Source organism: Lepisma saccharinum, chromosome 22, assembly GCF_977018435.1.
Source record: "Lepisma saccharinum chromosome 22, izLepSacc3.1, whole genome shotgun sequence".
NCBI lineage: Eukaryota > Metazoa > Arthropoda > Insecta > Zygentoma > Lepismatidae > Lepisma > Lepisma saccharinum.
The window spans coordinates 31,748,352-31,762,258 of NC_139250.1; the positions used below are offsets into that span (position 1 = coordinate 31,748,352).

The 13,907-nt window shown below is 37.3% G+C and overlaps 1 protein-coding gene across 2 annotated transcripts in view; it reads left to right on the forward strand.

Annotated features, from left to right (window-relative positions):
- Positions 1 to 13,907, forward strand: part of LOC146004685 (jouberin-like) — a 63,340-nt gene that overhangs the window by 22,893 nt on the left and 26,540 nt on the right. For both annotated transcript variants that reach the window (XM_083143616.1, XM_083143617.1), the window contains exons 8-11: positions 1,918 to 2,112; positions 4,731 to 4,886; positions 8,933 to 9,061; positions 12,951 to 13,108. In XM_083143616.1, coding sequence (XP_082999742.1) covers positions 1,918 to 2,112; positions 4,731 to 4,886; positions 8,933 to 9,061; positions 12,951 to 13,108 — 638 coding nt within the window. The remainder of the gene's footprint in view (positions 1 to 1,917; positions 2,113 to 4,730; positions 4,887 to 8,932; positions 9,062 to 12,950; positions 13,109 to 13,907) is intronic.

Sequence of the window (13,907 nt, forward strand, 5' to 3'; positions counted from 1 at the left end):
CGGTAGTGGGTTGGGATTCTTTTGCATCCGTTAAGTGCTGTTGTATACGCTCGTTGACAGATCTGATAGATCTGCCAGTGTAATGCGAGTTGCACTCACAATGTCACAATGGGTGTCATATACACCTGGGTTGTCCAGTGGTGAAAGGAAAGATATCTTGTGTTTGCTTAGGGCACTGGCTATTTTGTTCACTTACATTTACAAGTAAGTTTCGCGGATATAACTTTAGTAACTCACTTACGTCTTATATTATCAACCACATTGTTTATTCCCCTTAACATGAGAAAAAGCCATAGTTGTTAAATTTATCATTTTTTAATGCACAAGATTTTGGGCCCCATTCTTTTTTGTTGAAACTAACATCAACTCCATCGCATACATGCAGATGCTACAGAATTTTGTGTTTCCTCAAATCGAGCAAATGGAAAAGAAGATGCTGACTTGCAGATCCTCTTTCAACAAGATGGAGCACTGCCACACTTTGCTAATCATGTGTGAGAATAGATAGTTGAATCGCCAATTTCTGGAACGGTGGATTGCCAGAAATTTACCGATCACATGGCGAGCAAAAAGTTCTGATTAGACTGCTTCCTCTGGGGCTACGTCAAAAATGAGGTTTACAGTGAAAGAATTGATAATACTGACCACTAGGCAAGCAATTGCAAGTGTTACTTCAGACGTTCTTGCCAGAAAGTGGACCAAAATTGAATACTGCTATGACGTATCTCATGCTATTAATGGTGTGCATATTCAAACTTACTAATGTTGTTCATAATATTTTTGAGTGAATTAATAAAATAAAAGAACTTTCAATCCATTACACATAATACATACTTCACAAGAAACATCAAAAAACTCCACCAGTAATTTTTGGAGACCCTGTATATTAGTATGTTAAATCATTAAAGAGTGATCTTGAAAGTTATTTGAAGGTACCTTGATAGCCTGGAAAAGGCAGGCAATTTGTCTTGTCAAAATTAATGGGAACCCTGAGTGAAATTGAAGTGAACTAACTTAAATGTAATTTTGTGATTGAACATTAGGTAAAGTAATTTTTAGGTAATAAATTAGTGATGTGCCGAATCCAATTACAGATGTATGAAAATCGTCAGAAATTGATATATCTGCATCGGCAAGAATCCGATATTTAAACCGGTACAGATTATACTAGAGTTTTACCTTCTAATACGTTTTATATTCTAGTTTTGTAAGATTTATTGAAAATTAGGTTCTGATTCTTCGTCATTGTAGTTTTTTTTAATAAAATTATTGCAAACTCTCATTCAGAGGATCAACCTACCTCAAAATCGGAAATAAAACAGTACATTGCTGAACCAGGATCTGCTGTTGTATTGGAAATTCAAAAGTGAGTATTCAAACCTGAAGCAAGTGCTGAGAAAATACTTGGGCATACCTGCTGCATCAGTATTCAGTGAATGAGTGTTCGGTGTTGCTGAACAGATTTGCGATAAGAGAAGAAGTAGGTTACTTCCAGAAGTGCTTCCAAAACTCGTGTTTCTGAAGTTGAATCTGGCAGCAGTAAACTTCTAACATTAAGAACAGTATTCATTTTGCGTTTTAAAGAACTGCTTGCGTACTAATGTTAAATGTCTTGAGAATCTATGTCTTCTTTAAAGTTCACATAACCACTCTTTGTAGATGCAAATGTATTTTTGTCATGCTGAAAATAATATTCCATTTCTGTTTAATAATCTTATGTATCGGAATTGGTTAAATATCGGCATCGGTATCGGTTCCAAAAATTATCGGTAAATTTTCAGCTTCGTCACATCCCTATAATAAATTATTTCTTTTGTTACTGTAGCATTGAAGTGATACATCGGGAAAGCAGTAAGAACTAACAAAAGTTCAACTAAGATGTAATTTCTCACTTTCGTCTCTGTTTTAATCTTTCAGATGGTGCCTTCCATAAGCATATCATCTAAACAGTGGTCACGATTGCCAGTCCAGTCCTGTAAAGTGCCAAATCATCTTAGTCTCTCTCTTCCATCATCATCCAGAGGGTGTTTTGTGGTGAAATTCAGTAACTCAGGTTTAAAGCTTGCTTGCGGAACATCGGGCAATGATGCAAATGCAGTGATTGTGTATGAGGTAAGTTATTACCCACGTAATGTGTGTATGTGCATATACAGTTGAACCTGAGTTATACGTATGTCAACATGAAGAGAAAATAATATGTATCACTGAGAATTACTTACAATCAGATTTTACTAATGACTGTGCAAAGTGTGATATAAGTGATGCCTAAATCTGCGGCTATTACAGTTATAGCTTTATGTGGAGTAGCGTCCACTTCCCGTATAAATGTTACTTTCTGGTCAAGTGTGTAACTTTTCCTCTTTCTGCTCTCCATAGCCGACCAGTAGCAACTGAAAACGTTCACTGAAGGAACTGCTGTTCTGTTTTTATTATGGACCATAGCAAACATCAGCTATTGGCATCTTTTTAACATGTGTACTTTTATATCATGATTATGTAGAAAAGAGAATGAGTGTCATGTTCTGATCAACTGCTGCAAATCTTTATCCTCGGATTTTCTCTCATTGCCTTCTCTGCGACACCGCTGTGCCGTCGCAGCTCGACACCGACCACCACCATGCCCGCCTATCCTGTTTTGTATTTGAATTTCACCTTGTGTTTTGTAACAAGAAATGTGTGCTTCTGTAATAACTTTGTTACGTACAAATCAACTATATTTCATGAAAATTAGTATGTATAACACCAAATTACATATAAATAAGGCTTAATTAACACAGTTTTAAATTATATTTTGCCGTGACCTACAGTAATTTATGTATAAAACAGAATTATGCAGAACAGTTACGTAGAAAGAAGTCTCAACTGAATTTTCATATGCATCTGTATAAGCCTCATCCTTTTTCAAAGACAGTGCCTTTTGGAGAGAAAATAGTTTGTCTATTATCAATAGAAGACTTGTAACTGCAGTTTCATGTGAAGCATGCACACACATACATATGTATGATGTGTCAACTGGAGAGTTAATTGTACTCCCATTGTTTAAAGGGCACATTATGCACAGTAAGGCTAATTGGGACAGTTTAAAGTGGGATCCGAATCACTATGTGCCTCACTGGGTATCAAACCTGGGATCCCTTGATTACAAGGTGACTGCGATACCACTAAGCCAGTGGGGAGGCCTCAAACAGTTGTACATAGGCAGCCCTGGAGTAGGAACTCTTACCGATAAAAATCTCAACAGCAGAGAAAAGCAGGGAAAGCCAGGCAGGCTGCCTCTGTAGCACAGTTGGTAGAGTAATATGCCAGAGAACCAGGTTCGAGTCCTGGTCGAGCCTGCATTTTTCGCTGAAATTTATACACAGCAACAGCTGTTTGACCTACAACTAAGAAAGAAATTTCTTAAACCTGAATTGTGCTGCACTTTATACACGAGAAATATATATATATTTTTTTTCAATTTTCCCTATCAAATCCAAGGTGTGCGTTATACATGCATACATGTTATGAATTATTTTCTTTGTGACGTTTCAGGAGAACACACGCTCCTTTCACACGTTTTCTTATGCTTGTAATAACCGTAAACTACAGGAAAATAATTCTATAATGCAAGCAATGCGTACATACAAGAAAAACTATTAATACATGTTATGCACACGTAAATACTGTACTTTCATGAAGCACCATGACATTTGCTTTCTTCCAACTTTTTCTCTCTTTGCTTGATTACGCCCTCCTTTGCCTTGCCCCACTCTGCTGCAATAGCTATGACTGCAATAATGTTTGTCCACTAAAAATCATTGTGTGGGGAAATGTGGTCATTGTATTCAGTATGTTAATTTGTGGCTTATGTTATGTCTGATTATGTTCATTTTTTTAGAAAAAGTCTGACTCAATTTCAATTTGACTGCTTATTAGATGGATATTTTTCTTTTTCGTAATAAATGTAAATTATCAAAATCAAATTTGAGGTTTTGTTCACTGTAATAATAACAATATGCTATTTGAATCTGAAATTCAAAACATCTTTGCACCAAAGTATTAGTTTTTCTTGTATGTACGCATTGCTTGCATGTAGAATTATTTTCCTGTAGTTTACGATTATTACAAGCATAAGACAACAGTTTTTCGTTGTTATGTTTCAGGAGAATACACGCTCCTTTCATGATGAGTCTGTGTTCGTGAATCGGCCATGATGAAGGGAGCATGTGTTCTCCTGAAACGTCACAACCAAAAACTGTTTTCTTATGCTTGTAATAACCAAAATATTGTTATTTTTTTTATTTACCACATACGTTTATCTAACCAGTTGCCTCAGCATTTGCATGGGATGAATAAACATTCTTGAATTAGTTACCGTAAACAGCCCAAATAATGGTAAAAACCAAGGGGTAATGTATTGCTGTTATTTCAATAATTCTGTAACAACACTAAGTTCCTCCTGACTGTGCATAGAATATCAAAAAGGGTATTTTCTTTTACTTTTGTCTCATTGTACAACCAGGTCAGAATTATCTCGGCAACATTGGAAACTGTGGTGTTCTAGTCAGCAGGACATCTGACTGCCACGCTCGAGATTAGTTAATTCCTAGGGTGAGTGATCTGAGGAGGAAATTTTTCTGACTAGCCCTACATTGCATGTTACAATGTGGAATGTGCAGTGCAATGCTATTTTATTATAGTATTAATTCTTTTCTTACAATTAGCTCATTGTTTTCTCTGTATGTATTTAGATTCCAAGTGGGAAGGAATTCAAGCAGTACATCGGACACCAGGGTCTGATATATGATGTAAATTGGTCTTCCAGTGATACATATCTAGTTTCTGCATCAGCTGATTGCACGGTGTGTATTTGGGACATTGAGCTGAAGAGAGATGCTCCTGTACAGGTGAGCAAAGTTAATGCATTATTACAAAATAAATACTTATTACTTACTTACTTATTCCGATCCTCTTCTGCCGATTGGTGTCGAGGTTTTGCAGAGAGCTTGCCATCTGTCACGATCTTCTGCCAACTTCCTTCCTTCACTCCACAAGATGTTCCTCATTACCCACGCGCTTCACCTTCTTGCTGGATGGGAGTTACTCAGCTGCCATGAGGGCACCTGGTGTTTAGTCTTTTAGTTTTGAATATGAGTATTTTTTAGAATTTTTTTACCTGGATAGGGATTTTTACGATTTTAATAACTAGGATTTTTAAGTGTTTTTTACCGATTCCTTCAACCATATTCCTTAACACTATTTCACGTGACACCATGTCCGGTGTCTAGATTTCTAGTTAAACCTGAAGAAGGAGGAAGTATTTACCTCTGAAACGTCATCCTGATTAACACATACTCACTCACCTAAGTTTGAAAAGTTTTAGTACTATTTACGTATTTATTTTGTATTCAATAGTGAGTAATACGCACTTCCTCATCATGTTGTTAATGCATTATTGTTTCTAATAATCCTAATTGTACCTCATGTCAAGTAGTCCTCTCTTCTTGAAGAGGGATCACATGTTTTGTGACCTGTTACTCACCTGGCATAGGGCTGTTGAGAACAGTTTAGTTGGAGTCAAGGTAGAGTCAAAATCTTGGACATATTTTGAATGTGGCATGTATTGTGTGTTGTGGACTGAAATATATTAGCCTGTACATGGTGTAAGGAGTTTTTTTTATTGTCACAAACAGATTAGTGAGCTGCGGTGATCTAGTAGATAGGGCATGTGACTGTCATGCGGGAGACCTGGGTTCGATTCCCAGGGTGGTTGATCTAAGGTCGGAATTTTTCCGGCCTTGTCCCTGTATAAAGCAGCTCTGGGGCTCACCCAGCCTCAAATCAATGGGTTCCCGGGGGTAAAGGTGGCCGGAGCATGGTGCTGATCACATCAGTTCCAAAATGGCCTAGATCGAGAATGTGTGGGACTGTACCCCCATGTGTCTTCATGACACGGTGCTATGTGCACACAGAACTTAGCTCTACCTTTACAAACAGATTACAGGACAACCTCGTTAATACGATATTGGTTAATACGAAGTACCCTTTAATCCGAAGTTCTTCCCATTCCCCAGCGGGTAAGATAGGATTTATAATGTATTTCAGTACGGATAAATCGAAATACGGATAGTTTTTAATACGAAGTTGTTTACAATACCCTTCCGCAAAACTGGTTTCTCTTAATTCAAAGTAGACACCTCCGTAAGTCGACAAGAGAAGATCGAATGTGGAGAGAGCTTGGACGTTATTTTAACTTGACCTTGACATGTTTCCTTGTTCTAAGAGCCGCTGACAACTCGAAGGAAGCAGCCCGAAATCCTCGCTGGACATTGACATTCTTTGTCAATGTGCATGGGAGGTCAAGCTCTTTTCCCGCTGAACGCGCCAACTTGGAAATATTCACCAGTGCTAGATGAGAAATGCGAGATAAGATCGCACGAATGTTCCAAAATACAAGATGTGTGGCGCCTGGAAGTCTCACCCATCTGTCTAGCTCAGAGCTCGAGATACAGCAATTTCCTTTGAGCGAGCAACTTTTGGCCTGGTAGCGACAACTTCCGGTAACCACTTTCATTAAAAGCGTGTTCTTTGTGCCCTGTAGAACTTCATAAAAAAAAAAAATTAAAAAAAAAAGGGAAACTGTTACAGATAATCAAAGCCGCATAGGCCAACTAAAGATCGTCAACCTGCTTAATGCGTTGTCATCTAGGTTTCCCGCTTCATACGTTTCCCAACTGTGCCGGTCATAAAATTTGCCAAAACAGTGTTTTGTTGTCTGACTGACTTCTCCCCTTTATCTATCAGCAAAGGGGGGCGTTGCTAATTGTTTCGGCCACAATTTTCTTGCTCGTGTGCGCACACGGGCTCCTTTCCTTTGGCATCTAAACAAAGCAAACAGTTCTGAATACCTTCTTTAAAACGAACAAAAACCACATGATAAGTAAAAGAAAAGTGACCCCCTTCCTTCTCCTACAACAGCTCATTATCCGCCACTGGTGTGCATGGTAATGTGATAATTGCAGAATTCAGGTCCCTCTTTCTTGTTTGAATGCAGCTGTCTGGATAGGAAATATTGCCCGTATTATTGTCTGTTGCATGGTAAAAGATAATGCAAGGATCATTTTTTTACACTGCTGACAAAAGTTCGGTCGACAACTGCGTTATCTTTAAAATGCCGATGATTTCCCTTCTGCCACCTGCTGCTCTAACTTCCAGCCGGTCTCATTGTGTTTACGCTGCAGCTGGCGCCAGTGTTTAGTCTAGCATCTGGAAAGCTCTCGTTTGCCGATAACTGCAGTGACTCATCCAGTGCGAAGGAATAAGCTTCATTGTTTTGAATCTCGCAAAGCCATATAATCCCAGCTTTTCTTCAGAGCCATTAGCGTGCTGCTGTTAAAAAAACAAAAAAAAACAAAAAAAAACGCAATGCTTGTTTGACCTCCAGAATACTTCTGAAACCTACAATAAATTGTCGATTAATCTGAAAATACGCAAGTTTCGTAAAGCTTGTTTTTTGTTCATTTTATGCTGATGAGCTAAGCGGGACTAAATATATAGTTTAAAGTGGGATCCAAACCAGAGTGATTATCGAGTGCGGCACTGTTTAATGTGTCCTAGGATACACATTCGGTGCAAACAGATCGCAAGTTGTGTGTTTACTTTTTCAGAGTGGATTACAATGCAAGTTGAGGAAGAGTTTGAACTGATCCATACAAAAGGGGGGGGGGGGGCGAATATGAAGTTAACTGAAGCAAAGAATACGTGACTTTTTTTAGGATGTGTTTTAGACAGCCGAACCAGAACGAAATTTTCAGCCCCGATTTTTTTGTTTTGTTTTGTGCCAGGGAAAGGTTGTGTTCTCTCCCAAAGAATCTTCTCTTACCAGTTAATCCTGTAACGGACAATGTGACAATGTTCTAGTGAACGCACATAAAATCCAATATTCATTCTGTCCGATTATCTCCCATCTCTTGCTCGCGCCAGTGTGACTACTGTCAAGATTCTTCCGAGTTTCATTTCTTGCAATAAACGAGATTGTTCTCCTTTCCATAGGTCTCCGTGCAACGGGTTTCTTATGAACTAAAATTGTAAGAATTTCGTGGAAGAGCAACGACTTTGCACAATTAAAAGAAAATACCGTTTTTTATAAGACTTTTTGCCACAACATGCATCCCGTCCATAACCGGTTGTATAACTAGGCAGGATAAAGTGTTAACCGTCTCCTTGGAATGTTTGTGTCCGCGTTAAGCTCAGTGTTCTCATTTTGTGTAACATTTTTTACACTTTCTTTAAAACTTACAATATTATTATATAGTACATATAAAGCTTATTTTCTGAGCTACCACCAAGTATAAAACATTCTTTGTGGGGTTAATTTATAGTCTACTTTATTGACACCTGAAAACAGGCACCATGTTGAAAAGTTTGGATAACTCGAAGTCGTTTAATACGAAGTTGACATATTTTGGTCCCTTGAACTTCGTATTAACGAGGTTTTCTTGTAGTTCTCAACTTGGAAGTATATAGTTGTCAGACAAGTAAAAATGGCCAGTGTTGTTATTCATTATTTAATTTCTAAATAGCACTTTGTTTTTCTAACAGGCGACATTTCATGAACTTCTCGTTTGCGTCAGACTCATTGGAGTTGGAAAAAGAAACCTGTATTTTTTTTAAAATTTCTTTTGAAGAATGTTGAGTAAACTTTATATTGAGTAGCAAGTGCAATTTAACATTTAAAAGACTCTTAGCATGTTAAAGTACCACAATATGGTCTGAAAATGTATTCTAAAATTGCCTGGAAAACCTAGAAAAGTTGTTTTGTCTAAGTGGAGCTAAAAAGGAATCATTTTTGCCAGAAGTATAAATTAAACAGTAAGATTTGAAAGTAGGTTTTATTTCATTAGAATAAAAGTAATGCTGTTTTGATGTAAATTTCTTCATATTTATTTTTCAGATGCTTCCACACCCTTCCTTTGTATACTGTGTTCAGTTTCATCCAAACAATACTAGCATCATCGTAACTGGTTGTTTCGATCATGTTTTACGAATATGGAGACGACCAAAGGGCAATTCTCAGTATGAGGTAATCTTCCATTATTTTGCATTATATCAGGTGTTGAAATACAACACTGACGAAGTTTCACTTTACATAGTGGACATCCAAGTCAAACAACTTTTGCATTTCTTCTTAAGATTGTGTTTTGAAGTTATGAGCCTTCAGAAATGTCATTGTTGACCTGTTTGTATGCTACCATGTGACAGATTCACAGTTGATACCAACATTGACTTTTATAATGATAACGTGTTTTAAAAATATACCAATATGGCAAGATAACCTTTCTACCTTCAATTTCTGTCTTCTATGCTTGTTATTTCTAGAGGCATGCATGTTTCGTTTTTGACGAAAACACAAAATTTGAAATAACACATTGTAATTTTTCATGTTTCTGAAAGGTGTGAGGTGGATTTTCCTCATCTTGTTTTCTCACAAAATGATGCGAAATGAACTGCACGACACGACACTTTCTGAAAAATTCCTGGAAAATTTATTAATTATGCTCTAAATATTTCAGAAGAAATAGTGGACCCTTTTGCATAGGCGTGCGCAGACCCTCTGATTAAGAGGGGGGGGCCTTGATGAAAGTTCAGTCGGAAAAGAGAAACCTCATTTTTTCTCACTGTTTTAGTTTCATTGCATTGATGGGTGTATGTAGGGTTGCCAGACGTATATATGGGATTGTCCCCTTTTTTGAAGAAATGTCCCGGAAAATGTTCTCGGGATGCCCATTTGTCCCGTATTTAGCTAAAGAAAAAACTAATTCAAATTTCAAAATCATTTTATACAACAAGAAATTAATAACAATTTATAACTAACCTAATTGGATACCAATTACCATTTACCACTCAATCCTCATATTAACATTGGTGTAGAACTGCTCATTGTTGATATGTCGAATAAGAAGCAACTCTCGACTGGCAAAGGCAGTTCTGGTTCTAATACAGCTATCACTTGTTTCTTTTCTTGGTCAATGGAATCAGAGTGGAGTGGATAATATTCAGGGCTTAGGTGATGTAAAAAGCTTTCTTTTATTTCGTCATGCCAAAAAGAAAGTGTTCTTATAATAGTGATTATTCTAAACAAAGGTCCCCTTAAAGGACGCCAAGTGTTCGCTCAAATATTAATATATTTTGTCAAAATGTTAAAAATTCGGCATTAACAATGCTTTAAACTGCAACTGATTTTGTAATGTTTAAAAATGTTATAAAAATAAATTTAACTATATCCATGTCTATGTGTCCCGTTTTTTATTTTAAAAATCTGGCAACCCTAGGTGTATGTATATACTATATATGATCTAATGCAGGAACATAGAGGCACCATAACTAATACATAAATTGTCTCTGACATGTGCTGCAGTGTTTCTTCCAAACAATTGTGTTCATGCATTTATGACAAAATGCTTTAGCAGCAAGAGTCTGAAGTACTTAGTAGTTGTAACTTTTCTCTCTCTGGTAATTTACAATGCATTACAGAAAACAATAAAATTGCGAGCAAAGCCAGCAAGAACATTTTTAGATCCAAATTTTGCAAACTGAAAACAATATTGATTTAATATGGCAGAAAATAATTCATGGGCTGCCATGGCATTTTTTTACAATTTTTTTTTCATTTTGGCACCCAGGGCCAACTCCCGCCGCTTCCTAGCTAGGGCTCTAAACTTGACAAGACTGTAAGAAAAGCAGATATCGCGAGCAAGAAAATTTTACGAAATTTATTTTTATTTGAACAAAATTTTATATCAAGGGGGGCAATTGCCCCTATGTGCTCCCTGCAGGTACTCTTGGCTGCCTGCAAGAAATAATGCAAGAAAATCATGAAAACAAATCTCTTCTTGGGTATATTTTTGTCCTGCTACTATAAGATTCTACTAGTCTTGCTCCCTTTTACCTCAATGTTTGCCCCCCTAGAGATTTCAAGAGATTCCCGTCCAATGTTGGGGAGGGGCAATAATAGTATAATATCGTTTAATAACGGCGATAAGATTCCTCTACACTAAATTTCTAGGTGAAAGTATAATAACGTAGGGAACTAGACATCTGGATGTGGGGGGGGGGGGTGCAAGATGGCCACACCTACCCATTAGAAATCAAATGTCAACCTAAAAGTATATATTTCACACGTATAATTTGATTTCAGTCATAGTAATTTACATTAATGCGATAATTTCAAATTCAAGTGGTATATTTTGAGGGGGCAACACTATTATCGTGGCAATATGCCCTCTGTGGAAAAAATCTGGGGATGTCCATGATTAGAGGGAAGGACTGCCCCCCCCCCTACCCCCTGTGTGCACGCCTATGCCCCTTTGTACAGGAATAAACTTAAAACTCTGGTAACTACATAATGTGCCAGTAGAAGGGATATGTTTATTTTGTGTAACAGGTGCAGTTTTTAAATCAAATTTAGGATTATAGCCACAATTTTAAAAACAAAATGTCATTTTATATACCACTTTTGACCCAATTTTTCTCCGCTATAACACCAAAATTTTATTTTATTTACCACTTTTGAACTCTTGTACTCTTGTACCGAAATTTTGCTTTTTTTTTTTACCAAAAATATGTGCCTCTCCCTCTTGGGCTAATTGGAATGATAGTGATGATATGGGCAGTGGGGTAAACATGCCTCACCGGGGTTTGAAGCTGGGACCTCTACTTTCATTGAACACTCTCATCATAGAGGCTGGCAGCTTTCCACATTAAATCATGTATTTATCTATACATATTTTGCATGTCCTCTTTTATAATTTAAATTAACTGCTTGTCATACATAGTAATTTCCAGAACCAACAGGAAAAATATATGTCAGTGGCAACCATGATAATTTTTTCATGAGTGTACAGTGGCATGCCCAGGATTTTCAAAAGGGAGGGGTTATGTATACTTTTTCTTGGTAGTCAGCCCTCATCTTGTCATATTTTCCTACCTTTGACGTTCTTTTTGTAGGAATACTGAGCGAAGGGAGGGGGGTTATAACCCCCACCAACCCCCCCTTGGGCACGCCACTGTGAGTGTACATGATAAAATGCCATAATTCCTATCCAAGGATGAAAACGTTATTAGGAAAAGTTGTTTGACTTGTTCTCCTATATGTGCTTAGAAAGTATTTTGGTGTTTTTAGTTCATGTAATACACAGTCCAAGAATTAAATAATGCGACTGATTTTATGTTGATCCACGTGTGGATTCTATCCATGAAGTAGTGTGTTCATGGTGTAGCTTGGTCCATAATCTACAATATGGCAACACCTCATGAACTTGCGATGGGCGTACTAGGAATTATGTCACAGTGTCGTGGGTGTTGTTATGTAATCACTATGGAGTAGTGAGTGAACATCAAGTTTCATGAAAAATATTTGGAAAACTGCTTGCAGGAATAAACATTTCTTGAAATCCATTGTTGCGGAGGACAATACAGAGCATTTTCGCTATGGTCCTCCTACGAAATGACAAATGGCAGATTGGAAGTTGCTAAATTTACCAAGAGGCAAAATAATACAGCTTCAAATATCAAAGGTGAACACAATGTTGTATTCATCATTTCATGAAACAATTTTAAAACTTTTCAGGTTGGCGCACTGTGCTTGCGATTAAGAATGAATGGTGCCTTTGCATTTTGAGCACCTAAATTATAATTCATGTTTCGAGAAATGAATAAGTGGTAGTAAATTAATATACTGAAATGAAGTACTCATTTTGATTATGTTTCTAGTAATTTTGGTGGCCGCAGTCACCATCCTCGTGAGAACTTGTAATGTTGTTTGCGAGCTTGCTGTTCAATGAAACATCATAAAAACCAGTTTTGCAGATAAGCAAGTAGTACTTAGCTTCAGTATGTTAAATTATGATTATATAAGTTAGTTGACTTAAAAAAATGTATATACACCTATACACATTCTTATTCTTTTATAGCTTATGCAAGAATTGGAAGGTCACTCCGGTTTTGTAAACACAATATGCTTTGACAGAAGTGGCATATTGTTTTCTGCTGATAGCTCTGGCCATGTTTTCTTGTGGGTGGAAAGTAAAAGTGATTCTAGTCGTTCACACAGCCAGTGGACATTTCTTAGGTAACGTTTACTTGCAGTATGTTTTAGTGTTAAGTTACAGTAATACAGCATGTTCCGTTCAAACCTCCCACATTTCAATTCATCATTGCTAAAAGGTTATGAAACATAATGGAACGCGACTGGTACTAAACGAAAGAGAAACTCAAAGGAATTTTATTGCATGACCTCGAAGTTCACCGTTCTCTCACTATGCAGCGCTACAATCGCATAAAGCACAATGGCGACTCTGCAGCAGCAAATCTGTAATTTGGTATGCAGAGACCAAATCAATCATTACAGTGCGAAGTTTTTGGCGACTGGAGGTTCTCGTGGATGTATTTCAGCCACTTTCTCCTCCAAAACACGTTGACGTGAACCTCCGGATTGTTTATTAACACTTCCAGTTGCCAAAAAACTTCCCACACCATGTCCATAATGGTTGTCACATCAGGTACTTCACCTCCATATTCTCTCCAGTAATTTCTTTGCACTGTAATGATTGATTTGGTGTCTGCATACCAGAATACAGATTGTGCACTCTGCTGCGGAGTCGCCATTGTGCTTTATGTGATTGTAGCACTGCATAATGAGAGAACGGTGAACTTCGAGATCATGCAATAAAATTCTTCGAGTTTCTCTTTCGTTTAGTACCACTCGCATTCCATTATGTTTCATAACCTTTTAGCAATGATGGATTGAAATGTGGGAGGTTTGAATGGAACACGCTGTACAGTGCAGTAAATATAATATGAGGGTTGGGACATAAGTCATGGCAACTATATTTTTCACGAGAATGGACTGGTACGAAAATCTGAAATAT